This window comes from Zeugodacus cucurbitae, chromosome 2 (genome assembly GCF_028554725.1).
Source record: "Zeugodacus cucurbitae isolate PBARC_wt_2022May chromosome 2, idZeuCucr1.2, whole genome shotgun sequence".
Classification (NCBI taxonomy): domain Eukaryota; kingdom Metazoa; phylum Arthropoda; class Insecta; order Diptera; family Tephritidae; genus Zeugodacus; species Zeugodacus cucurbitae.
The window spans coordinates 61,026,858-61,051,878 of record NC_071667.1 but is presented as its reverse complement, the minus strand read 5'-3'; the positions used below and the strand labels follow the sequence as shown (position 1 = coordinate 61,051,878).

At 34.7% G+C, this 25,021-nt stretch overlaps 4 protein-coding genes across 5 annotated transcripts in view; all 4 read left to right on the top strand.

Moving 5' to 3' along the window:
• Positions 1–501: 501 nt before the first annotated feature.
• On the top strand, positions 502–8,277 carry LOC105217204 (fatty-acid amide hydrolase 2). Of its 2 annotated transcripts, none has more exons than XM_054235337.1 (8): positions 502–624; positions 4,930–5,131; positions 5,191–5,413; positions 5,693–5,910; positions 5,975–6,265; positions 6,328–6,453; positions 7,220–7,483; positions 7,540–8,277. In XM_054235337.1, exons 2-8 carry the CDS (start codon positions 4,961–4,963, stop codon positions 7,828–7,830), a joined length of 1,584 nt encoding a protein of 527 aa, XP_054091312.1. In that variant the 5' UTR covers positions 502–624; positions 4,930–4,960; the 3' UTR covers positions 7,831–8,277. The 2 variants fall into 2 exon arrangements, with proteins under 2 accessions (XP_054091312.1, XP_011190400.2); XM_011192098.3 differs by having other exon boundaries at positions 586–746.
• A 2,577-nt stretch (positions 8,278–10,854) lies between these two features.
• Positions 10,855–16,979, top strand: LOC105217205 (fatty-acid amide hydrolase 2-B). The gene is made up of 6 exons (XM_011192099.3): positions 10,855–11,261; positions 14,309–14,531; positions 14,593–14,810; positions 14,869–15,159; positions 15,221–15,613; positions 15,678–16,979. Exons 1-6 carry the CDS (start codon positions 11,088–11,090, stop codon positions 15,981–15,983), a joined length of 1,605 nt encoding a protein of 534 aa, XP_011190401.2. The 5' UTR covers positions 10,855–11,087; the 3' UTR covers positions 15,984–16,979.
• On the top strand, positions 16,912–19,866 carry LOC114803487 (fatty-acid amide hydrolase 2-B). Its single transcript, XM_011192100.3, has 6 exons — positions 16,912–17,122; positions 18,055–18,277; positions 18,340–18,557; positions 18,636–18,926; positions 18,982–19,374; positions 19,438–19,866. The coding sequence occupies exons 1-6, from the start codon at positions 16,949–16,951 to the stop codon at positions 19,729–19,731; spliced, it is 1,593 nt and encodes a 530-aa protein (XP_011190402.2). The 5' UTR covers positions 16,912–16,948; the 3' UTR covers positions 19,732–19,866.
• Positions 19,867–22,105: 2,239 nt separating this feature from the next.
• The window catches only part of LOC105217214 (tyrosine-protein phosphatase vhp-1), a 49,551-nt gene continuing 46,635 nt past the window's right edge, over positions 22,106–25,021 (top strand). The window contains exon 1 of the mRNA XM_054229223.1: positions 22,106–23,987. Within this exon, the coding sequence (XP_054085198.1) occupies positions 23,918–23,987 (70 nt within the window). The 5' untranslated portion in view covers positions 22,106–23,917. The remainder of the gene's footprint in view (positions 23,988–25,021) is intronic.

Below are 25,021 nucleotides of genomic sequence, written 5' to 3'. Positions count from 1 at the left end.
GGTTGCGCGTGCGTAGACCTCTGACTTGACTTCAATACAGTCATGCAAATATCAAAGTCCTCTAACACATTTTAACTCTACAGACAGTTTCCGTCAGAGTTCAACATATGTCTCCTATGCTACACCAAATACACGAAGGGGTTAATGCGCTCCTAAATCATTATCACTAAATACTAACTCATCAAATCACAACATTAAAGCGCGTAGTCGTGCAATTTTACAGACACATTTAATATGTAATAGCACAACTGCATAGCGGCAAATATTAATGATTGCAAATTGTTGTAAGCAAATGATTCCGCTACTTAGAAAACAATCATACACTGAAGGTAAGAGTGAGTAAAATTGAACTTTGCCTCAGAACGCAAATGGCAAGCAACAAGCAAAACAACAAAAGGCCATACAACAACAACAACAACTGTGCACTTGGCTGGGCTGTGCGTAATCGTAATCATACGAAATTTATAAGTACATGTACTTAAATCCGAGTAAATATGTACATATGTACATGGGGTAAGTGCGGATATTCTATATGCGGGCATATCTGTTCGATTAAATAGTTGTGTTGGCGCTAGTGCGGCTAAGCTTAATCGATTGCACCTCAGTAGTGGACGCGTATTGAAGGTGAGAACAACAACGGCACGGGCGAACATACACTAAACGTTTTGAAAGCGGTCGGACATAGTGAGACAAAACGAGGATTTTCGGTTTAAAAATCTCACAAGAGTGTGGTTGAATAAAATACGGTAAAATTAAAAAAAAAGGCTTGTATGAAATGAAATGCGATTTTGCAAACGATTCAAAAAGAGTGAAAATATATATAAAAAAAAAATATTTAAATTGGTATATGTATACAGATATATACCTATCGACATATAGCGCTATATGAGGTTTTAATAGTATAGCTAGTTAAGAAAGAAATAGATTATTAACTGGATATAAGTTGTATGTTCAAAAAATAACGGGAATTTTAAAATTTCACGAGTTTGGATCGTGTTCGAGTTTGAGAAGAGTTTCGACAATTGAAAGTAGCGCTGGCATAAGTGGATAGTATTTTAAAGGCGACAGCATTAATGTAAAATGAATAATTTTTTTTCCAAAAATTATCGTTAGTTTTTGAACACACCTCGTATTTTCTTATAAAAAAAAATACGGTTTAATCACTTGCCGTAAAATATAAAGTAATTATTTAATCACCAAAATAATATAAAACTTAAATCATTGGCGGAACGAATCATTAGGCATTAAGCGAAGCATGCGCTCATGATTGAAACATAAAATATTTAGTATTTAGCAAGTAACAAGGGCTTAGTTCGAGTGCAACTGAATATTAAGTACTACGTATTATCGGAATTTAAAAAGTGTGAAGTAAATTAGTTTTTTCGCAAGTCACGCATTGCACCGTTGGAAAAAAATACAGATTTTTGAGGTTTATGATCCTTATCTAGTCTTACATAGTGACACAGATTATTAGTTCAATTCAAAAATAACTAGATCTACGATTTTTAAACCGATTTCGGTGGTTTCAACAATTTTTATGAAAATTTCAGAAAATATTTGCATTTATCTGCAGAGGAACGAACCGTTTCTTGGAAATTGGTAGGAAATATAGACTAGATTTTTGTACAGCAGTGGCTGGACAACGTAACAGCCTAAATCTATCCAGACACCAAATGTATGTTTCAACTTCAAAGGGTCGTCGCATAATTTCTGACCACTAACTGAGATTTACCCAAAAAAAAAAAAACAGGCCTTTGAAATTCGCCGTAAGAACTATAATATGATGGAACTGAAGAAGAGTTTAAAGTTATAAAATAACAACGGAATACTTACTGATATACTCTGAGAAACGTACATCAAAATGTTCTCGCGTGTCCAGAATCTTGAACAAATTATGTAAAGAAAGAAGAAGCATTTACATAAATGTATTATTTCAAAGTGTACAAGAGTATTCGCAGTTTTTTGTTGAACGATATGGACTCTGCTGCTAATGACATATTTGGTTATTCAACTGACTATCACTACAAGATCTATTAATACGCTGGCCTTACACTTCAAAATAACAAAGCTATACAGAAATTTTCAGACCGAATATCCATCGTATAATCGGACACCATTTTATGGAAGTAATTGTACTGTAATTGTGCCATATAACTACATAGAACTCAACTATATCTAATATTTTTTTGCAGTTAAACGTAGTTCAAGGTTTTATCTAACTGTAAAAATTAACAAAACAGTAAATTTTTTGTGTTCAAAGGATAATCGGTCAACGTTTAAATCCATAAATCCATAAAAACCAATTAATTAACATTAAGTTGCAAATCCTTTGTTTGCCAAAACATCTTGCAAACCCTATCGGAATGATCTAACAAAGTTTTGTCACACCTCCGATATATGGGGTTCTAGATTTATAGCAAAAACTCTTTTGGCTAATATGTTATTACATTTGGTTGTGTAGACTCTCCTGGCGAAGTCTTCCCGGAGATATACAATTAAATTGTGGTCGGGGCTCTGTGCAGGTGTTGCAAGTAGTTTTGAGCAGATGTGAATCAACCAAAACTTTGATTAGGCAATCAATGCCCTGGTGGAATGCCAAATTCCTGGCAATTCCCAATTCCTCAGCAGTCTGCTTAATATTTTGCTTTAAAATATTAAGACAGATAATATTATTCATTCTATGATTGATAAAATGTAAATTACCTACTCTTACACTATACATACATCCCCAAACCATGGTGGGATCGCTTTAAGATTTTTCGGAGTAAATTGAGTCTTTGGCTTATGCCACATAAATATTTGTCTATCCGATATGTGCAAATTAAATTGACTTTTATGGGTGAGTAAAACCTAAAAGGAATGTAAAATACAAAAAGGAAGTGTTTTATTTACTTATACCCCTGAATCCATTCTAAAAATCTGGTGTTTTCACTAAGCAAATCATACTCCATAGTTTTTGTTTTTAGGGCTTATAAATGACTTTTTCCTGTGTACTCTTTGATTGTACTTATGTATGTATATTATATTTATGCAAAGTATGCGAACAGTATTTAAGCATACACCCTTCCCAATGCGACTAGATAAGGATATATTTTATAAGTTCTTTTGCACTTTTGAACGAATCTAGACTAACCATAGCACCGATCACTGTTCTCGCTCATTTACAGTAATGCCTTGCCCTTCTCGACTCTTATTTTCCAGTCTAATCTCTCAATAATGTCGTGGACAGTCGATTTACTTATTTCGTTCTAATTCAGCGATTTCTTTGACAGTTTTGTCTTCTATATACAACATCACTACTCGTTGTCTCGATTTAATCGTAGTCCATTGGAGCAATTTTCATAATTTTTAAATATTTATTATTTATTTTTGCAATGAAAAAATTAAGCATTTCTGACGGCTGTTCATAACATCTAAAACTAGATTAAATAGTTACAGAGTTCGGTATTTTAAATTTATCAGGATGATATGACGAATTGATTCCCATATAATGTCTCTCCGTCCTTTCATGCGTTAGTCGGTATGAACAAATAAAAAATTCTAAAATCGGACCACTATCCCACTATACCGTTAACCCAAAAATTTAAAAATGCTGTAACTAAGTGACAAAGTTAAAAAAATTAACAATTGGAAATTTAAAAATTCCCGTTATTTGTTTTAACACACCTTACATGTTAGATATGTTAGATATTTTAACTAAGTGAATATATATTTTTATGTGAAATATTTTAACATAACTAATTGGGCATATTTTCATAGATATACTTTAGTTTGGTGTCGAAAATACGGTTGGCATTATTGAAATATGTTCTTCAGTATACTTTAGTTTTATGTTCCAGCTCCAATATAGTTAGTATAGTAATAAAGGGGTTTTCAAAAGCGACGCTATAGAGACAGCAAACGACGGCATGTTTTTCTCGCTCTTTTGATATTTCTCTTCAGTAAGGTTTGCCATTTCAATATTGAAATATCTAGGATCTAACAACGATTCGAAATTATTAAAATTTTTACCGAAATGCGGAGGACTCAACTTAAAGAGCGCTACGTCTAATTTATGGTCGTCATAATCGTCCTGTCTGAACGCACAATGATACCGAATATTTTTCGCCCGAATTGGGTGATATGGACTTAGGCTTAGATGATATGGAGTTGGATGATATGTGGTTCCAACGGTACGGGGCCATCAAGCCACACAGCGAATGTCACAATCGATTTATTGAAAACCAAGTTTGATGAACGCGTTATCTCACGAAATGGCCCAGTCAACTGGCCTTCTCGGTCCATGCAAAATAAATCGAGTTCCATACATAATAGCATCGAATGTACTTTCACAGGAATAAAGTATTCTCTTATTGAAAAACCCTTTATATCCACATGTCATTCGATAGTATTAGACTGGCTGGACCTCCCAATAGCCAATACTTAAAAATATTTTTCAGGTCTCCCTTCCATGCTTTTTTTTAATTTTCAGCGTCGACCCAAAGATTTTAATCAATACTTAAACAAGAGAAAATATATTTATTGATTTGACCGATCAGGGCACCAGACGACGTGTTCTTAGTAATTATTTCGATGTCATTGGTGATATTGACTTATTTAGTGCTTCATAAATAATATTTCTCTGGATGCCTCTAACGTCAGCTCTCTATGCTTAACGACCAGCTATGTCTGACATTTCATAGCCAGCATTCGAAGCGTTATTAGCGAGATATGGTTGGCTTTGCTGGAAAAAGTGGTGCAAAATTCATGAGATGCAGACATGGTAGCCTTATGCCCGAAATCCTCAAACATTAAATACTTTTAAAAGCTTTAGGAACTAAAAAATATTAATTATCCTTCGTATTATATTAATATATTTCCTATATATCTGAAAAGAACGACCTTGATATGCAATATATATTTATTTCGATATTTATGTCGATTTCTCAGTAGTGTACATTTACAACCCGAATTCAGTAAAATGGTTTTCATTGTGCGCACACTCTTTGTCGTTGGCAATATAATTTGCTTCATTGTCAACACGCTCGTTAATTGGTTTTTGCCGCGCAAACCGCCTACTTATCCACCAATACAAGATGCACTGCTGTTAAAATCTGTGGGCGAATTAGTAGTGGAGCTGCGTCAAAGGAAGGTATAATTGATTTTTAATTTACATCAAAATGGCAAAATTAAGAATAAAATACTTTCAAGATCACTTCGGAGCAACTGGTGCAAGCGTACATCACACGCATACAGGCAGTAAATGAAAGCTTGAATGCAGTACTTGATCACCGCTTCGAACAAGCGATCAAGGAAGCACAACATGCGGATAGCTTAATCGCCAAGACAAATGACGAGCAGTTGATTGCCCTCTTCAGACGATATCCCTTGTTGGGTATACCATTTACGGTGAAGGAATCGGCCGGCGTTAAAGGTGAGTAAATGTCATAAGTAATTATATACTTTTATACCGACCGAATATAATAAATTAGAAGCTATAAAGTCAGACAGTTCCTTATTTTGAAGGTGACATTTGAGGTCAGCTTTAATGTTTCATAAACTTTTTTTATTATCAAAAGCTTCATTTAAAGTTTTCATAAAAAATATTATATTAAAATAATTGTTGAACAGTCTGAACGAATTTTGAAAATTAAGTGCAGCGTCTTCCACTGTTCAAGACTAACAATATCTTTATTTATCTCCCTATTCAAAGGCCTATCGTTTGTGGTCGGCAACATTCACCGCATGAATGTGAAATGTGAACGTGATAATGAAATTGTTGAGCGCCTTCGATCAGCCGGTTGTATACCGCTTTTGGTCTCGGCAAATCCCGAGCTTTGCATGAGCTACGAAACGAACACCATAATGAATGGGAAATGTCGCAATCCATATGATCTCAATAGAGTGTCTGGCGGCTCATCTGGTGGAGAGGTGAATGATTTAACTGCTAGTTTTTTGCTCACTTTCAAATATTGAATACTTCTATTCTCTGCAGGGTGCTTTAAATGGCGCAGGCGCTTCGCTCTTCGGCTTTGGTTCGGATATTGGTGGCTCAATTCGTTTGCCGTCAATGTTTTGCGGTGTGTATGGCCACAAACCAACTGGTGGTTTTCTTTCAGTTAAGGGTAGCTTTCCATACAGCGATGATCCGAATTTCGCACAGTTTCTAGCCTCTGGACCGATAACCCGTTTCGCAAGAGATTTACCCATACTACTGCAAGTAATGGCTGGTGAAGATGTGAAGAAATTGCGATTTGACGAACCAGTGCCATTGAAGAACATAAAGGTATGAGCAGTGAATAAAGAATTTCTTTGAAAATTTTAAAAGAATAATGTTTTTCTTAACAGATCTATTACGCCCACAGTTTTGACGGTTTGGCAGCATTACTGCATCAGCCAACTGATCACGCTATACAAGTGGCCATAATCAGAGCGGCGAAATATTTCGAAAAGTGTGGAGTTACCACAGAGCACGTAAGGAGTTAAATTTTCATAAGTTATCTGTGACTCAGAAATTTTTAGAGAGTTACAGTTGGAATAAGTAGATTTTATATCAGTTGAATGAAGTACCCCGTTCTTTCTTTAATGAAGGCAACTGCCGACTATCAGAGAGGCCAACAAAATTTACAAATTTTGCTTCTAAATGAAGGGCCAAAAAGCTCCATATAAAGTATATCTAAAATCACTTCAATCTGTGAGGTTCTGGGCTGTCTACTCGAACAAGTCCTAAGACTGATTATAAACTTAAAGCTGTAATCGACGTGGTTTACTGGAAGAATGTGTTCAAAAGTGTAGAATGGTGCTCTGAATTATCTAATGTAGCTTAGTTTTGTAGTCTTAAGTGCCCGTTTAAGGCTTCTGAGACAAACTCACTAGATCAGATCTTAATTGATCCGTACTATTCCGTACTATTTCTGAAACTTACTAATTGAGCTCACTATCTCTTATTATACAAAGTAAGAATATAAAAAACGTCTCTTAAAACTGAAAGTACTCTCTGAGGTAAAACTGCTAACAACTTTGAAGAGCCTGCAGATGAATTTCGATTTTTTTTTTGTACACTTGGTCGATTGTTCTCTCTCACTCACACATCACAATATTGCCATATTGGACATTTTGAAATCAGATAGAATAAATTAACGTTTCGCTCTCTGGTTACTCTCTAAAGCTCTACTAAATATAGTTCATTTTATATGCAATCATAGAATTACAATTTCCCTTGTTCTTTTAACTAATACAGATTAAATTGGATAAGTTTGTACACGCCAGAGAAATCGGTTTACGCGCTCTCACCGAACTAAAAGGCATACCGAGCATAACAAATCTTGCTGAACCAAAAATCGAAACATTATTTTGGCAGCTAATTCTATCACTTTTTGGACGCTCTCCACACAATCGTGATGCTATATTCATGGAATTGATGAGCATGAAGAAATCTTATATATCCGATGGGAAAGCGAAAGAATTTCACGCCGAAAGAGAAGTGGTGCGAGCAGAGTTAGTGGTAAGTCCACGAAAATACGCAACCGTTTCGATTCTTTAATTTTAATTTACTTGCAGAAAATGCTCGGTGACAATGGTGTGCTCTTCTTGCCCACATTCCCCACCTCCGCATTTGCCTTCCACACGAGCACGTTTAATTTGGTGGGCGTCGATCTGATGCTAATGTTCAACATACTGGGTTTCCCCGCCACACATGTACCCATGGGTTTGGATCATCGGGGTTTGCCGATTGGCTTTCAAGTTGTCGCGGCGCCATATCAAGATAAACTATGCCTACAGATTGCGGGCGAGTTAGAAGCTGCTTTTGGCGGTTGGGTGCCACCGCTAAAACATGATATCAAAACATGATTTGTTATTAGCTTTTTAAAGTTTTCAATTCATTTTTAGTTTAAAAGTTCATAAAGCTTCTCAATAAGACAGTAGCTTAGTATTTTATGAGCTTATGTAATTAGATTGGGTTAAAGCTCTTTCACTCTTTCTACTTTTCGCTTTTGAGTTCTAATTGGCAGTCATTTTTGGTGTGCTTTTAAATGTTTAACGAAAAAGCTTTTATATTTACTTACTTACTTACGTATATCATATTATAAGTGGAAATGTTTATTTAATATTTCAGTAAACTGCGTATGTGATTTCCAAACAGTCTTCGAACGCTCACTCTAAGTGGTTGTACATATAACTAAAATCAAACAAATTAGTCGACTTTTTATGAATTTTAGTAGTAATTATTTAGATATTTAATTAAATAAATATTTAGAAATTGGAAACAAAATAAAATGTATTTCCCCTTATCTTTTAGTTGTGCCGTTTTTTGAATATTAGGACGGTTATTTGTCTCGAATTTGTTCTATTTTCTCTCGCAACGAGATAAAATTAATATTATCTCCAGTGATATCTCATCTACTCTTGTTGGAACAATCGTCAACATTCTGTGATAAATATCGAATAATCATATGGATCAATTGAATAAATGAAAATCGGAAGACTTTCCATTTGACTTTATGTATGTATCATTGCTAATTAAGGAACTTCACAAACAACTCGCAACAAAACCCGAGTACACCATATACATCAATTTATCAATAATTGACATCTTCTTTTTCTCATTTTTTAACCAGTTTGCCACATCTGAAGAGGGTTTTGGGTTATTCGAAAACTATGATATTAAATACAGACTATGTAGCAGAATCATTGTTTCGAAAAGTGACTTCCCGGATGGCAAATTTTATAAATCTCGTGTATAGATCTTAAAGGCATACAATTTGTAGGACAAATCTTTATATTAATGGAAGTTATAACGCTTTCATTCATCTTAGTTAGGGTTAGGGTTAGTTGGGTTTCAGAGTCAAAAAATATGTGTGCAAATTTTGAACAAAATCGCTTCACAACTTTTTGAGATATCGTGTCCACCGAATTGAAAAATTGAGTTTTGAGATAAATGCGTTTAAAGTTTTACATTCGTACTGACGTGGCCGGTTGGAGGGAACTTCTATATTGATCGGATTTTGATTTGATATTTTTGGATAATATTTTAAAGATATTTCCCTATTCAATAAGACAATAATTATACCCTGAACAGGGTATATTAAGTTTGTCACGAAGTTTGTAACACCCAGAAGGAAGCGTCGGAGGCCCTATAAAGTATATATATAAATGATCAGTATGTTGAACTGAGTCGATCTGTCTGTATATATACGAACTAGTCTTTCAGTTTTTAAGATATCGTTTTGAAATTTTGAAGATGTTATTTTCTCTTCAAGCAGCTGCTCATTTGTCGGAACTGCCGATATCGGACCACTATATCATATAGCTGCCATATAAACTGAACGATCGGAATCAAGGGCTTGTATGGAAAACTTCCGCATTTTACTACATATCTTCACGAAATTTGGTGTGAGTTATTGTTCATAGAAATAATTTAATCTTCGAAAAAATTGTGCAGATCGGTTCACTATAGCATATAGCTGCCATACAAACTGAACGATCGGAATCAATGGCTTGTATAGAAAAATTTCGCATTTGACATGGTATCTTCACGAAATTTGACGTGGATTACTGCTTAAGATAATAATATCGGTTAACTATATAACCTAAATGTTTCTAGCAAACAACCCGGCTAAAAAGAATTAGTAAAATGTTTTCTTTTTTTTTACTTACTTTTTCTTACGTCTTTAGATTTACTTAAACACAAAGTTACTAAAAGAAATGCACCTGTGAAGGGTATATTAGCTTCGGTACAGCCGAAGTTAACGTTTTTTCTTGTTTTTTTTCGAAATTCTGAAATTTTGAAACCCAAAAATATATTTATTTTTATTCCAGACCTTAACGATTATCTTAACTTTATTATACCGGCAATCTTATCAACTCGCTGCATTTTTAACAATTCAGCAGATTAACCCATATATTTTAATTTATGGATTTACTATTAATTATTATGCAGTATGTTCGAATAAAGAAATAGAGAAAAGCATATAGAGTCATCTGAAAGATTCTGGTGTCGTCATCTTAGCAAATTGGTATAATTGCTTGCAAATATACCTAAATTTTGCTGGACTTCGTACCATTTATGACAATTTTTTATTCGATTCGACACTCTCCAATGTTTGGCAAATCAAAGACAGCTATTTTTAAATTAATATATTTATGTATAGCAAATCTCGTATACAATTTTTGTAGTTTGGTTTGCTATCAAACGGCTGTACAATAAAAATTCTATAAAAATGTGTACCCTACTACTCGTTCATAATCGCTTTAGCTAATGCCGGTGCTATTAAGACTCTCACTTATTGCTAAGTTCATCGCAATGATTTCTTATTAAAACTTTGAAGTTTATTTGGGTTTGCTTTGCTTTTGCATTATATATTTTTTAAAAGCTTAACTTTATTATGCCAACAATCTTATCATTTCGTTGTAATTGTATGTGTATTAGGGTTGTCCATTTTTTTCCAAAACGTTTTTAACTAAAAACTTCAGAGGGGGTTTATAAGCGCAGAAAATCATATCTGCATTATTATTATTATTTTTTTGGTTTTGTTTTGAAGAAAGTACCCGTAGAAGTATCATAAAAGCTCCAGAGGCTTAGTACATCAAGCTTTTCTACAACTTCAAAAATTTGACTTTGAATTAGAGAAAAGTATCGAAAAGGCATGAGTCACATATGGCTGACTAATATGAGCTGCTATGTTAATTAGAATGCTAAGTTTCTATACTAATTAATATGCTAACAACAAAATATGTTAACATTTTCTTCAAAAATAATTTTTCCCAAATATCATATGGACTACCCTAATACGTGCACTTTGATCAATTACTCGCTTGTTGAGTAGCTCACACAATGATATTATTGTAGCGTAGCGCCTTAAGTGAATTCCAATTGGGGTGTTGCGATCAGTAGGCTTCGCTCATTCACTCGTAGAAGTACAAAAACGCGCGGAACTAAAAATAATTCACAATTTTGGTGTTGAATTCTTTTAATTTATTTTCATCACGCATTAGCATATTTTTGTTGCTTTATATTTCGTGTTTGTTGAATTTGGCTTGAGTTACTGAGTATCTAAGAATACGGCAATACATATAGAGACATTATTTATAAATAAAAGTGATTAAAAATGGAATTCTTACTGCGTTTAATACAATTCATATTAAAATTGCTCTCGTTGGTGATTTATCCGCTGTTGAATATACTACTGCCGCGCAAAGGTCCATCTGCGATACCGCCAATTCGCAACCAGTTGGTAACACTACCGCTAGTTGATGTGATAAAATTGATGCGACAACGAAAGGTAAATAAAAACATTTTTGGGACAAATACATACATATATAGTTCAAATCTAACTATAGTTTGAAAAGAATCTGTATACGGTTTGCCGAATAAATAGCCGTCACAACCGGAGTGATTAAAAGGGGCCATTGGCAGATAATGTAATCTTTAAGGAAGTCTAGTTATAAATTAAATTATATTTTTATATCGAAGATTGTTTAAAATAAAGGCTTATAAGTGCTACAAAGAGTTTAGTCAATCTCTCAGATAGATATCTCATAATACTATACTATTAACATGGAGATATGTAATAAACTAGTAAAAGAATTCCCTACCTTCGTCTGTTTCAAATTACCTAAGACCGTATAAGTTTAGCACTGAAAAAACATGTAGATGCTGTAAGTTAATCGGATTAATGGTCAATATACTTCCTTGAAACATCCGCATTTACTATTTGTAGTCAACATTTGGTAGTTTCAAAGTATCGTCAAAGTTGGGGTTAAGCTTGGTAATTTGTGTCCCAAACTTGGAAATAATAATATTTTACGAGCTCAGATGCTTTAGATCCTCCCCAAGTTTTTGTGCGTTTTTGAACAGTGTAGCCAAATATGAAGTAAAGTCCATCCGCAATGAAAAATACTAACGCTTTATGACTGTTGAGGTCAGTAACTCTAACTTTGCCTTAACTAATTTATGGATATTATGTTAATATGATCATAAAATTAAATACTAAGTATCTATATAAACAATTGCAATTACTATTACTATAAATAATAAAAAAACATAATGAAATAAGTAAGGAGATATAGAAAATTATTATATTAGATATAAAGAGGCTATGGGAATTACTCAACCGACTCTATCACATTATTATCGGATCAGTATAGGGAGCTATAATAACATGAACTAATTAAAAAAAATATTAGATATGAGATATCTAAAATAAGACACCCTATTTGTACAAAGGTTGGTTTCAATACCTTCATTGTAACTAGTGTAAGGTAGAAGGCTGAGGTCATCCTTTTACAAACGATATTAAAAAATACCTTTATGGTTACTAGCGAACTTATTGTAAAGTAGTAGGCCGAGTTCACCCTTTTCAAACAATATTTAAGGAGTGGGTTTCAAAATTTGAAAAAAAATATTTATTGTCTTATTAAATAGTGCAATATCTTTAAAATATTATCCAAAAATATCAAATCAATCTGAGTAATATTCTAAGAGATATCCCCTTTGGAAGTTCCGTTCATCAGGCCATGTCAGTATGAATGTAAATCTTTAAACGCATTTATCTCAAAACTCAAATTTTCAAGTCGGTGGACACGATAACTCAAACAGTTATGAAGCGATTTCGTTCAAATTTTGCACACATCTTTAGAATAACATTATATATTTAATGAACAAAGAATTTTTATATTTTTATTTTAACTATGTTTTTTTCGAAAATATTTTATGCCGAAAATTTTACCAAAAAAGTGAATTTTTTTGTTTAAATTCTGTCAAAAATTCAAATTTCAATATTTTCCTTTGTTCTTCGTTCATTAACTAGATTTATCAACTTACTATCGAAATGTTTTTGGATTATTGAATTTGAATGAACCAAAAATTAGTTATGATGTTCACCGCAAGACCAGTTTTTTGGAAACGTCATGGGAGATAAGGTGCCAACAGCTGAGTTTTCGAAATTTGTATAAAGTACTATTATATGTATTAAAAAAAAAAATTGTGAAAATACTTTTAGCCTCTGAAATACACCCACCCACCCTTAAAGCCAACTTTGTTATAAATCAGTCAAGCTGTATTTGAGATAATATAATATGTTTCGGTGTCGTTAATATAACACATTGGCTTTTTTAATAGAAATATATTCATTTCATTACTTTGAACATTTTGATATACATATATAACCCCATATCTATTTGAATAAGTTTTAGGTAACAAAAAACAATTTACTCTCTGCATCATATTGCGAGAGTATTATATAAAAATAGAAGATGCGATTTGAAGCAATTAAATAAAAACAATAATCGTTAAGATCATTATTTACTTTATAAAATATATAGGGTTGTTTTTTTGGACGTGTGCTTTTCACCGAGGCAAATCTTTTTCCAGAATTGATCTTTTTGACAGCTGTTACTTGATTTATACACGTATACAACGTTTATTCCTGATATACGGCCCCAATTGCTGCAAAATTTTTTCGAAAATTGGGCCTCTCGTTTAGCATTTATTCGAGGCAGCCGCGGCGGTCACTTGCTCGAAATCATTTTTAAAACATAATGGTAAATCCTTATTTTAGAATCAAGCTAAATTCTTGGCAATAACATTAAATAATAAACATTTATTTCTTCTTGAAAACCACTTGTCTAAAATAACACCCTTTATTTACATATACGTATGACGAAGCAATATTTTTACAAACACATTGTGCTTTATCGCTTTTCTTTACAAGGAAGCATATATAGCATTATAGTTATAGGTTAATTGTCTATAAATTTTATTATTGAAATAGCAAGGTATTCAAGAAATTTACATCAAAGTCTATATATAAAATGTTGATATAAAATCACAATAGTTTAAATGAAATGATTCTCTTGAGGGTATGATTATATTTGATAATTTGTGGAACTTCTGATAGATAAGAAACTATTTGTACTAAGTTTCGATTCGATCTTTCATTAATGCTTGACTTGTGAATTCAATATTCTTATAAAACTGAAATCTAAGTGGAAGATGTCTTCTCCTAAATCAACTTTAGAAATTATCCATAGATCTTGGTGATACATACATCAGCCATAAACCAACCCTTTATAGGTATGAATCCAATAACACAATTCAGTTTTGATTGAACAACTTCTCCAAGAATTAGATTATCTGTCTAGTCGGATTGTTTTCTAGTAGTTGTACCTAGATGATATTTCAATATTTTGCGTAAGACTGAACTCTAAACTGTTTCATTGTTTTCTGGATTTAAAGATTGTATCAACAGCCTCAGTCCTACTTTAAAATCTTCATTTATATTTTCGAATATTGTATAAAATGTTTAGGACTTTTTCTCTGATCTTTCAGTTGAAATCAGTGGATCTAGTAAAAGCTTACATTGATCGCATCAAAGAGGTAAATCCTCATGTCAATGCAGTGGTGCAAGGTCGTTTTGAAAGCGCGCTAGAAGATGCCGTACGCGCTGATGGACTCATTGCTAAAGCGACCAACGAACAATTGCCCGCACTTTTTAGTCGCTACACCTTATTAGGTATACCATTTACAGTAAAGGAGTCTTGTGGATTGAAGGGTAAGAAACTGGTATTGAAGTATATATTAAAGAAATTAACTCGAAACTAAAAACTTTTTAGGCATGCCACATCGTGTTGGTAGTCTTCAACGTGGTCAGCAGATAAGCGCCGAGAATGGTGAAGTGGTCAACAATTTGGTGTCTGCTGGTGGCATACCACTGCTGGTCTCCATAACACCGGAATACTGCTTCAGCATGGAAACAAATCCGGCAACGCAAAAGCGTTGCTTAAACCCATACGACTGTAGGCGTACGCCTGGTGGTTCTTCGGGTGGAGAGGTATGAAATGGATATGTGAAAACAAGCATTATTTACATTTGTATTTTTCTATATACAGGGTGCTTTGAATGGTGCCGGCGCTAGTTTGTTCGGTGTGGCTTCCGATATTGCTGGCTCCATACGTTTTCCGAGTTTATTCAACGGTGTCTTCGGTCACAAACCGACAGGCGGCATTACTTCAATTGAGGGACATTTCCCAGACTCGAAAGACAAGGTTTGCCGTGAGTATCTGCAGTTGGGTCCCATCACACGTTTTGGTCGTGATTTGGGCTTACTAATGCAAATTATGGCTGGCAAAAACGCTGAAAAACTAGATCTACTAACACCGGTGGAAACGAAGGATATTAAGGTATATATTATCATAATCTCCTCTAATAAAAAAAGTAAATTGATAACAAATTCCCGCACAGATTTTCTATGCACTTGGCTTTGATGGACTCAATGGTTTTCTGCATACTTCGCCCGAACCAGAAATTAAGCTTTCCATTTTGACCGCTTTAAAGTACTTAAAGAGTCGTGGTTGTGATGTAAAACGAGCCTCCATGGGAGATTTCAAGAACTCACTCGAAATCTCGCTCGGCAGTCTGGTATTGTTGGAAGACTTTCCTTACTTAATCAACACTTCAAACCCTAATAAAACAAGCGAATATTTATCGGAAATGGGTAAAGTACTGTTAGGCAAATCGGAGTACACAAGAGATGCTTTGTACTTCGAGTCCATAAGACGCTTCAATGCCACAATGCGAACGGAAAATATATTGAAATACAAAGCTGAAGTTGAGTTGCTGAAGTCGAAGTTTGCTGTAAGTCTGCTAAATTATTATGTAATTATTTATTCTAATTACTAATTCTTTTATTTTTCTTTAGAAAATGCTCGGCAATAATGGCGTGCTCTTCTTCCCCACATTTCCTGTACCTGCAATTCATCATAACACTTCGATACTGGTGCTTGGTAATGTGGATTATTGTATGATCTTCAATATGCTTGGCTTTCCGACGACTCATATACCTATGGGGCATGATGACAAAGGCTTACCAGTCGGTTTTCAAGTGATAGCCGCGCCATATAAGGATAAGCTATGCTTTCAAATTGCTGCTGAATTAGAGGCCGCGTTCGGTGGTTGGGTTGTGCCCACTCCACATGAACTCGAACCGTTGAAATTAGAGGAATGAGTGTGTTGAATATGTTTTGATCTTAGAAGTTATAGGTTTTTATATGAATTAAAAGTTGAAATAAGTTTTTATAATTGATAAATATTGATTTAGTATTTAAATATTGATAAATTATAAAATAGCTTTATATGGTATACTAAATTAGATGGCAACATAATGACTACATGCTTTGTAATATAACTTTTCCTAATAACTCAAATTTCGGATATTGTTTTTCTATAGATTAAGGGTGAGGTAGATGCTTATGTCCTGGAAAATCTGAAATTGTTCATTTATTTTCATTTGTTGATTACGGTGGCAACTCTATACTAAAATATTTTAATCGTAAAACTTTCTTGACGAGATTTCACTAAAAATGTCGCAATAATTTTCTTAAGAGTCACATACTATGATAATAATACGATCTTAGTGATTTTCAAACTGTTCCTAAAAGTTGTCATCCGAAGAATTTGTACCAAACTAGCTCGAGACCTTTCAAGTATTTCGTAATTATCAGATATTTGGCTAACTTTAAGGTGTGGAGCAGGTTGTAGTAGAAGCCCCCCTCCCCCCTGATTAATAAGCATTTATTAAATGTATTTTCCCTCATTTAAAATAATTATTTCACACACACGCACACACAAATATTTGCTTATAAAATTGAGTTGAAACATAGAACTCTCACTAGCAACGCATTACTTGTAAAAAAAGAGATCTCAAGCAAATATGCGCATTATTAAATGTGCATATTAAGACCGGCTTTTTGAGATGCTGAACTTAATGCCGTCGACATTATTGTAGCGTGTGCAACTTAAGCAAATATGAGCGCAAGATTTGCGTTCAGTAGTTTTCGCTCATTCCCGCGCGCAAGTGATAAACGCGGAGATTTTTAATTTTTTTTTCTTGAATTTTGTAACATTTAGATTAGTTAATATTTCGATTTTGGTGTTTCGTTATTTGTTTGTGAATTTTATTGTTATGAGAAAATGGAGATTTTCCTACGTCTCCTACAATTACTTTTCAAGCTTCTTTATATGGTAGCCTATCCGCTGTGGCGCTTCTTTCAACCGCGCAAAGGTCCATCCACGATTCCGCCGATACGGAACAGATTGTTGACACTTTCGGTGGGCGAAATACTGGAGTTGCTGCAGCAACGTAAGGTATGGTACAGGAAATACAAATCTTGAAAACTGTTGAAAAATGAAATATACCTTAAACCGCGTGTGAGATGGGTGAAAAGCTTTAACAACAATTTATATTATTATCTAAAGAAAAATATTGAGTAGTTACAGGTATTCGTTTTTAAATACTTTATTTTAACTTTTATGAAAAATTAATTAAAATCGTGAAAATGCACTCAAAAAATATAATAGAGACGTTCCATTTCTCTCTGTCGCTCAAAAGTTAACGGTTTTTGTTTTTGCCATTTTGTCTCTTATATTTGCTGCATTTCTTTTACTGCTATTTACTTCATCGTACGTCACTGTACTCCATGTGAAGGCGATGTTCTTTTTTTTTGTTTCATATCTTTTCATTCTTTTCAAGGCTGCCAGAATAATGTGATTATCATTTACATGTCTATGGTCATATGCAAAGTAGCATAACTACATTCGAAGGAATTATGAGGGAAGCACTTTAAGTGAAATATTTTTGTATTAATTTTACAACGAAATTATCAGTCGAATTGTTCAGTCGAAAGGTCCTCTACAGTTCGTCTGTTTAAAGCGCTAAAAAGTTAGTCCCACTGTTTTAAAGTTTTATGGAAATATTTTATGAATTATGAATATTTCACTACATCTTGTAATCATATCTAATCATTTAAAGACCTCATCAATTTATAAATTATAAATTTAGCGAATGTGAGATTCAATCAGGTCCAAAAAAACTTCTACGGTTATAATGGGATAATTGCAAGTAGATTAAACCTAGGTTAGCTGCACAAGAACTTCAAATGAGAAGAAGTAGCAATAATCATCTTGAAAGAAAATAGAATCTTGAAAATACCTATTTTCACACTTCTGGAATCTTTATTTCCAGAAAGACAATGCTTCTAGTATGTTTTTTCATTGTTAAATATGTACATATTTTCCAGTTGAAATCTGTGGATCTGGTAAAAGCTTACATTAAACGCATCATAGAGGTTAATCCGCAAGTGCATGCCGTGGTGCAAGATCGTTTCGATGAGGCGCTTCAAGAGGCCTATCGAGCTGATAAATTAATCGCTAAAGCTTCATCCGAAGAATTGCCGTTACTCTTTAACCATCGCAAACTATTAGGTGTGCCTTTCACCGTAAAAGAGTCATGTGGACTCAAAGGTAGTACTCTATTGACAACTAATAATCGACGACTTGAAAGTAAGTAACATGCAACTTTGCAGGTATGCCATTCCGTGTTGGTAGCCGACAACGCGCACATATAATTTGCCGTGAGAATGGTGAGGTGGTGAAAAATTTGGTGGCTGCTGGTGGCATACCATTGCTGGTCACCATAACACCGGAATATTGCTTCAGCATGGAAACCAATCCGGGAACGCAAAGGCGTTGTTTAAATCCACACGACGATAGACGTACACCAGGTGGTTCGTCCGGTGGAGAAGTATGTTATTGAAAAACGATTACTTGTACTCTTTATGAACATTTTTATTTTAAAATTCTTTTCTTTCTTTTAAAATAGGGTGCTTTGAATGGTTCCGGTGCAAGCTTGTTTGGTGTTGGTTCCGATATAGCTGGTTCGATACGATTTCCAAGTTTGTTTTGTGGTGTCTTCGGTCACAAACCAACTGGTCGACTCACATCGATTCAAGGACATTTTCCCGACTGCACGGATACTGATTGTCTTGAATATCTGCAGTTGGGTCCCATCACACGTTTTGGCCGTGATTTGAGTTTACTGATGGAGGTCATGGCTGGTAAAAACGCTGACAAATTGGATCTACGAACACCAGTGGAAACCAAGGACATAAAGGTAGGCATATGTAGTCGAAGAAATTAATATTTTATACAGCTCACTATCCCTGTAGGTTTTTTACGCATTGGGCTTTGATGGTCTCAACGGTCTTTTACATAACTCACCCGTGAAAGATATAAAACTTTCGATTATGTCAGCTGTGAAATTTTTACAAAATCGCGTCGCACATACTCAACGCGTGTCTATGAGCTGTTTCAAGGACTCACTTGAAATGTCAATCAGTAGTCTAGTATTGCTCAAGGGTTTTCCTTATTTAATCAATACTAGGAACCCGAATAAAATAGTCGAGCATCTTACCGAAATAAGTAAAGCAGTTGCGGGCAAATCAGATTACACAAACGAGGCTTTATACTTCGATGCATTACGTCGGCTCAATGGCTGTATGAGTACCGAAGCTATGTTGAAATATAAAGCTGAAGTTCAGCTGTTGAAAGTTCAATTTACTGTGAGTCCTCAAATACCTGTATAATTACTTGCTAAATTTTTATGAGGTTTTTGTTTTTTTTAGAGAATGCTCGGCAACAATGGCGTTTTCTTTTTCCCCACCTTCCCAGTGCCCGCTTTACATCACGATTCCTCGCTTTTGGCGCTTTGGAATGTGGATTATACTATGATCTTCAACGTGATTGGCTTTCCCACAACGCACATTCCTATGGGGCGTGATGGCGATGATTTGCCAATTGGTTTTCAAGTAGTCGCCGCTCCCTATAGAGATAAGCTATGCTTTCAAATAGCTACTGAGTTAGAAGCCGCCTTTGGTGGTTGGGTTATACCCACACCACATGCGCTTGGACCTTTGTAACTGTCGATATGAGTAATTTGTTTAGGTTTTATCACGCATATGCAAATGTAAACTGAATGTAATTTTAATAAGAATTGTACTTAATAATAAACTAATTAATGGACAAAATATAAAATAAATTATTTTTGTATTGAATGTGTCTTTAAGTTAGAGAAATGAGGAAACGGAAATATCTATTAAAATATTACTTTAAGAGTTCCAAAACATAGGCGCATAAAAAAACTAGGAATTCTCTAATTTCATTATAAAATCTCCACAGTCTCAAATTCTGGGAGATTTTATGTTATGATATAAATAATGTTTTATTTAATATTGGATTACTGACAACGCAATAGATTAATGGAGTTATCGAGACTAAAGGTAATGGATGGAATTACTAGGTATTTACGTAGACTTTACAAACAATATACAATATCAGACGGTTTCGCACTGTCATATGGATTTTGAAATATTAGGTTGCCAAATATCTACGCCTTTTTGTCTTTTGAATTTCGTCTTTTGTATAAGAGTTTTCCTTCGTTAAAGGCAAATTCGCTAGAAAAACGTTCCGTAAAATTAATGGTGTTTTGGGGGATGGTGGTACTCTATTACTTCGAACTGAGGAGAAATGGTTTCGACGATTCAGAGCGGGTGAAAACGACACCATGGATAAGCCAGCCGGCGGAAGACCTGTGACGACGAATACCGATCAAATCATGCAAAACATCGAGTTAGACCGGCATGTGGCATCTCGTGACATCGCTCAGGAGATGGGAGTTAGTTACCAAACCTGACCTGAATCGGAACGAACTCGACCCATTTTTGAAGCGGATGGTGACTGGCGACGAAAAATGGATCACATACGACAATATCAAGCGAAAATGGTCGTAGTCAAAGGACGGTGAACGGTCAAAACAGTGGCCAAGCCGGAATTGACGGTCAGTAAGGTTTTGCTGTGTGTTTGGTGGGATTGGATGGGAATCATCCACCATGAGCTGCTCCTATATGGCCAGACGCTTAATTCTACCATCCACTGCGAACAACTGGACCGCTTGAAGCAGGCGATCGACCAGAAGAGTCCAGAATTGGCCAACACGAAGGGTATAGTGTTCCACCAGGACAACGCCAGACCACACACTTCGTTGATGACTCGTAAGAAGCTACGGGAGCTCGGATGGGAGGTTTTATCGCATCCACCATATTGCCCGGACAAAGCGCCAAGTGATTACCACCTGTTCCTGTCCATGGCGAACGCCCTTGGTGGTGGCTTGTGAAAAGTTGCTGTCCATGTTCTTCGAAAAAAGGAGGGGGTCTTCTACAATAGGGGTATTACGAAGTTGCCGTCTAGATGGAAACAGATTATCGAACGAAACGGTGCATATTTGAACTAAATCCGATCACTGTAACACTTTTTATAAAACATTGAATAAAGAGAAAAAAACGGAAGGGAGATATTTGCCAATATAATATTTGTATATCAACCACATAATTCAGTTAGACTTAATTTTCCATTCTAGTCCCACGAAAGTCGGTTCAACGTAACCTGAAAGGACACGGATTTTTATCCGGCAAAGGACTGTCAATTAAGCAGCGTTTTTCAAAATTATTTGATGAATTTATGACACTACGACAACATCAATTGAATATGAGATTGGTCCAATGCCGTCTTTAGATAATATCTCCACTTTGGACGCCTTTGACGCAAAATGAGATATTTTATCAGTTGTACCCAATTATGAAACCCTGACCTTTAACATTAGGAAAGTAGAAGAGGCGTAATGCCATCAACTTTCAGATATCTTACAACACATCTAATTGTTAGTGTCACTGCTCGGTTTTAAGTAGATCAATAAACAATGTGGTGAATTATTTAAGACGCTAGTTTCATGCTACCATAGACGGTTGTACAATTGTCAGAAAAATGGTGTGTCTAACAGTTCTACAGCCATTCACCAATAAGAACCAATTCGATTTTTGATATTCGAATTCAATATTTCAAGCAATAAAAGTTGAGACGAATGCGACCACATTTGTTAAGGCCGGTAAGCTCTCTATATAAACAGGCTATAATTTCGTTCTAACATAAATCTTTAAGCAATTCAGAAAACCTTTTCTACTGCTTCCTCCATATGTTCTGACATTATCCTTAGTTATTAATATCGAACAATTTGTTGGAATTTCATTTCTGTACAATCCATATGTACATTTCCGCTATGCGACCTCTAGCGGGAATTATTAGTCACTATGATGAAGTGAGTGGTGAAAATCACACACATACTGTTGTGTGAGTTGGTGAGTTGTCTACTCCACCACTAACTGACACAACCATTCACAATAGGCACCGCGCGGTGAATGCATGCATTCATGAGATTGGATGATTAAATGGACAAGTTGATTTCTGGTTTGCTTTCATACGAATTCGAAGATCGCAAACGAGCGGACGTGTGTGTCGGAAAGAAATTATATACATACATAGTATATGCGACGGAAGTCAATTTGTGCTTCGACAGAGAAACGGGAAAATATAATTAAAAGAGCACAAACATAAGCTAATAAATAATCAAAGAAGCAAAAAAGCAAATAAATTTCCAATTTTACACAAAAAAAAGTGCGAGTGAGCCGTCAACTTACATACAAGAAGAGCTAAATTAATATTAAAAAAAGAAATAAGCAAAAGCAACAAATTTTATTGGTTAAACAAAAAACGAGTGCGAGAGAAATATGTGACAAATAGTAAGCGCGACTACAACGAATTTAAGCGAATTAACATAACATGTAAATGCGGAGCAAAAGGAACGAACAAGTGCCTTTTACACAACACAAAACTACCAACCTACAACACCAATAACAACCGACTGCTACTAACCAACAACAAACAACCACGCATTTCGTGTAAAGAATATAGAAAAAAAATAATAATTTTTAAACAAATTAATTAGAAAACATACGCTATAAGTAAATGAAGTGTTTGAGCAATACAATTGGTGATGAACTCATGCTCATATAACTAACTACAAGCTGTAGATAAACACACGCTCCTGTTGCATTCAAACACAGTTATATAGTGTAAAGTACTAGACACAGCAAAACAAAAATCATATTTATACATATATAAATAATATATATGTACATGTGTATATACTTAAATTAAACGTCAGTAAGCCAAGTTATTAGCTTGGAATTTCGGCCAAGAAAGACACAGCAAGTGTAATTGCAGAGAGCAGAGCGCGAAGCAAAGAGAAAAAAAATTAAAAATAAAAAACACAAAGTTTCAAGCCAACAAAGTTTGAGCGCTGAAAAATAGTAGAAAAGTGCAAAAAGTAGTAAAAGTAATTTGAAAAATTTTCGAAAACATATTAAACAAATTTCGACAAAATTATTGAAAAAATTTCGAAAAAATATTGAAAATTTTCGAAAAAAATATTGAACAATTTTCGAAAAAAATATTTAAAAATTGCGAAAAAATTATTGAAAATAAAACGTCAGTAAGCCAAGTTATTAGCTTATAAACTAGAATATTTCCAAAAAACGTATTAGAATCAAAAAAAGTGGATTTTGACAAAAAACACAGTGCAAGTGCTTAATAATTTGTGCTAAACACCGCTCGCGAATTTTCATTGAGTTGTTGTTTTTTTATGATTGCTTGCTTCACCAAAACTTGAACCTTAATCAGTTTTAATATTCGTCGCCCAAAGTGCGCCTGTGAAACGAAAACATACACACATACCTGTGTATGTATTATCTAATAGGCTAACGCGTTGGTAAAAGCAATAGCAGCAACAACAACAACACAAAACTGTATAGTTACAGCAAAACAATAATAGCAACAACAACAATAGCAGCAGTGTATAAATAATTTTGAAAACTTATTAGAAAAGCAACAACAACAACCACAAGCAGATAACAACATAAGCAAAGCAAAACACTGTGTTAATTTACGTACGTAAATACATACAGACAACGTAGCAACGTAGCAGCGTGTGAGCGGGCAGAGCCAACAACGAAGCGCTCACAACTTGTCTATACACAACCTACAGCTACATATAGATTTGATTTTGTGATTCACTACGCTGTCGCAGCAGCCAATAATAACAACAACAACGACGAACACACATACACACACCGAAGCAAACGCGGTGTAGCGTAAGTGAGTGAGTAAACGTGTGTGTGCGAGCGTGACAGCAAGAGCGTGAGTCATAAAAGTGAAATGAAAATGCGGGTAAAGAGAGAATCACCGCTGCTCGTGCTGAGATTTAGGACAATCAACAGCAGAAATGGTAGGTACACAACAACATATATAATATATACAAATAGACATTTCTATAGCACACAGTGCCATATGTGTGTGTGTGTGTGTGTGATTTTGCATTTACCTTACTGTTTACTGTGGTGTGAGTGTGATTTTTCATATAAATATAAAAAAAAAAAAACAATATACAGTTATTAAAGTACGTTAGCCGTTAGTGATATGAATTGTGAGCTGAGGGTGAGCACCCACAACCCACCAGCCACCAAAGTCATAGCACCCGTATATAGTAGACACATACACACATATGTACGTATATATGTACATAGCAGATATAACCTTTTCACGGCACTTTTCACGCGCCCATCTGTGGGCTGTGTGTTTGGTTGGAAAATTTTTCGCCACCTAGGCATGCATGTAGGTAAGCGCGTTGCGATGCCTTCTCAACGGCCATACATACAACTGTACATACAGTCGTGTGTATTAACGCCCACGTTGCGCATTTTTCGACATTTCAACATTCACATTGTCAGTTTAATTATAACATTTTATTCTGCTATTTTCCCTCTTTAGCCGTGTTAATAATAGCGGAAATATGCGTATAAATTTAGAAATTTCGCAAAAAAAAAATATTTCAACGATTAATCAGCGTTGAGGCGGCGCAAATATGTTAAATTTGGTTACGCATAATTTCAGAAATGAGTCTGCAACAATTTATTTAGAGATCTAATTATGTAGATCTGTATATAAATGTATGTATAAACAATGTTGAAGCATCATCAACAGCAACAGCATTTCATAGTTTATCTAATAATCGTCGACCAGTCGCTCTCATTTTTGCTCTTCACCAACTTTAAGTGATCTTGCCGCCGCTTATATACTACATTTTTTACATAGTTATACTATATACACTTCTATATATTCATATGTTTATTAAAATTTTATTTTATTTTTTGCCAAAAATTTATGACGTTCCAACACCAACGTCTCCAACCAGTTGTTCAGCCTCCAAGACCAGCTCGCATCACAGTTAGCTCTCATTAAAATTGTGCGTTTCTTTTGCCA

Excerpts from the sequence above, each read along its gene's own strand:
- LOC105217204 (XM_054235337.1), top strand. The coding sequence starts at position 4,961 with ATGGTTTTCATTGTGCGCACACTCTTTGTCGTTGGCAATATAATTTGC. Across the intron at positions 5,911-5,974 it reads GCGGCTCATCTGGTGGAGAG|GGTGCTTTAAATGGCGCAGG; the intron begins GTGAATGATTTA and ends TATTCTCTGCAG. Across the intron at positions 6,454-7,219 it reads GTGGAGTTACCACAGAGCAC|ATTAAATTGGATAAGTTTGT; the intron begins GTAAGGAGTTAA and ends TAACTAATACAG.
- LOC105217205 (XM_011192099.3), top strand. The coding sequence starts at position 11,088 with ATGGAATTCTTACTGCGTTTAATACAATTCATATTAAAATTGCTCTCG. Across the intron at positions 14,532-14,592 it reads GGAGTCTTGTGGATTGAAGG|GCATGCCACATCGTGTTGGT; the intron begins GTAAGAAACTGG and ends AAAACTTTTTAG. Across the intron at positions 15,160-15,220 it reads TGGAAACGAAGGATATTAAG|ATTTTCTATGCACTTGGCTT; the intron begins GTATATATTATC and ends ATTCCCGCACAG.
- LOC114803487 (XM_011192100.3), top strand. The coding sequence starts at position 16,949 with ATGGAGATTTTCCTACGTCTCCTACAATTACTTTTCAAGCTTCTTTAT. Across the intron at positions 18,927-18,981 it reads TGGAAACCAAGGACATAAAG|GTTTTTTACGCATTGGGCTT; the intron begins GTAGGCATATGT and ends CTATCCCTGTAG. Across the intron at positions 19,375-19,437 it reads TGTTGAAAGTTCAATTTACT|AGAATGCTCGGCAACAATGG; the intron begins GTGAGTCCTCAA and ends TGTTTTTTTTAG.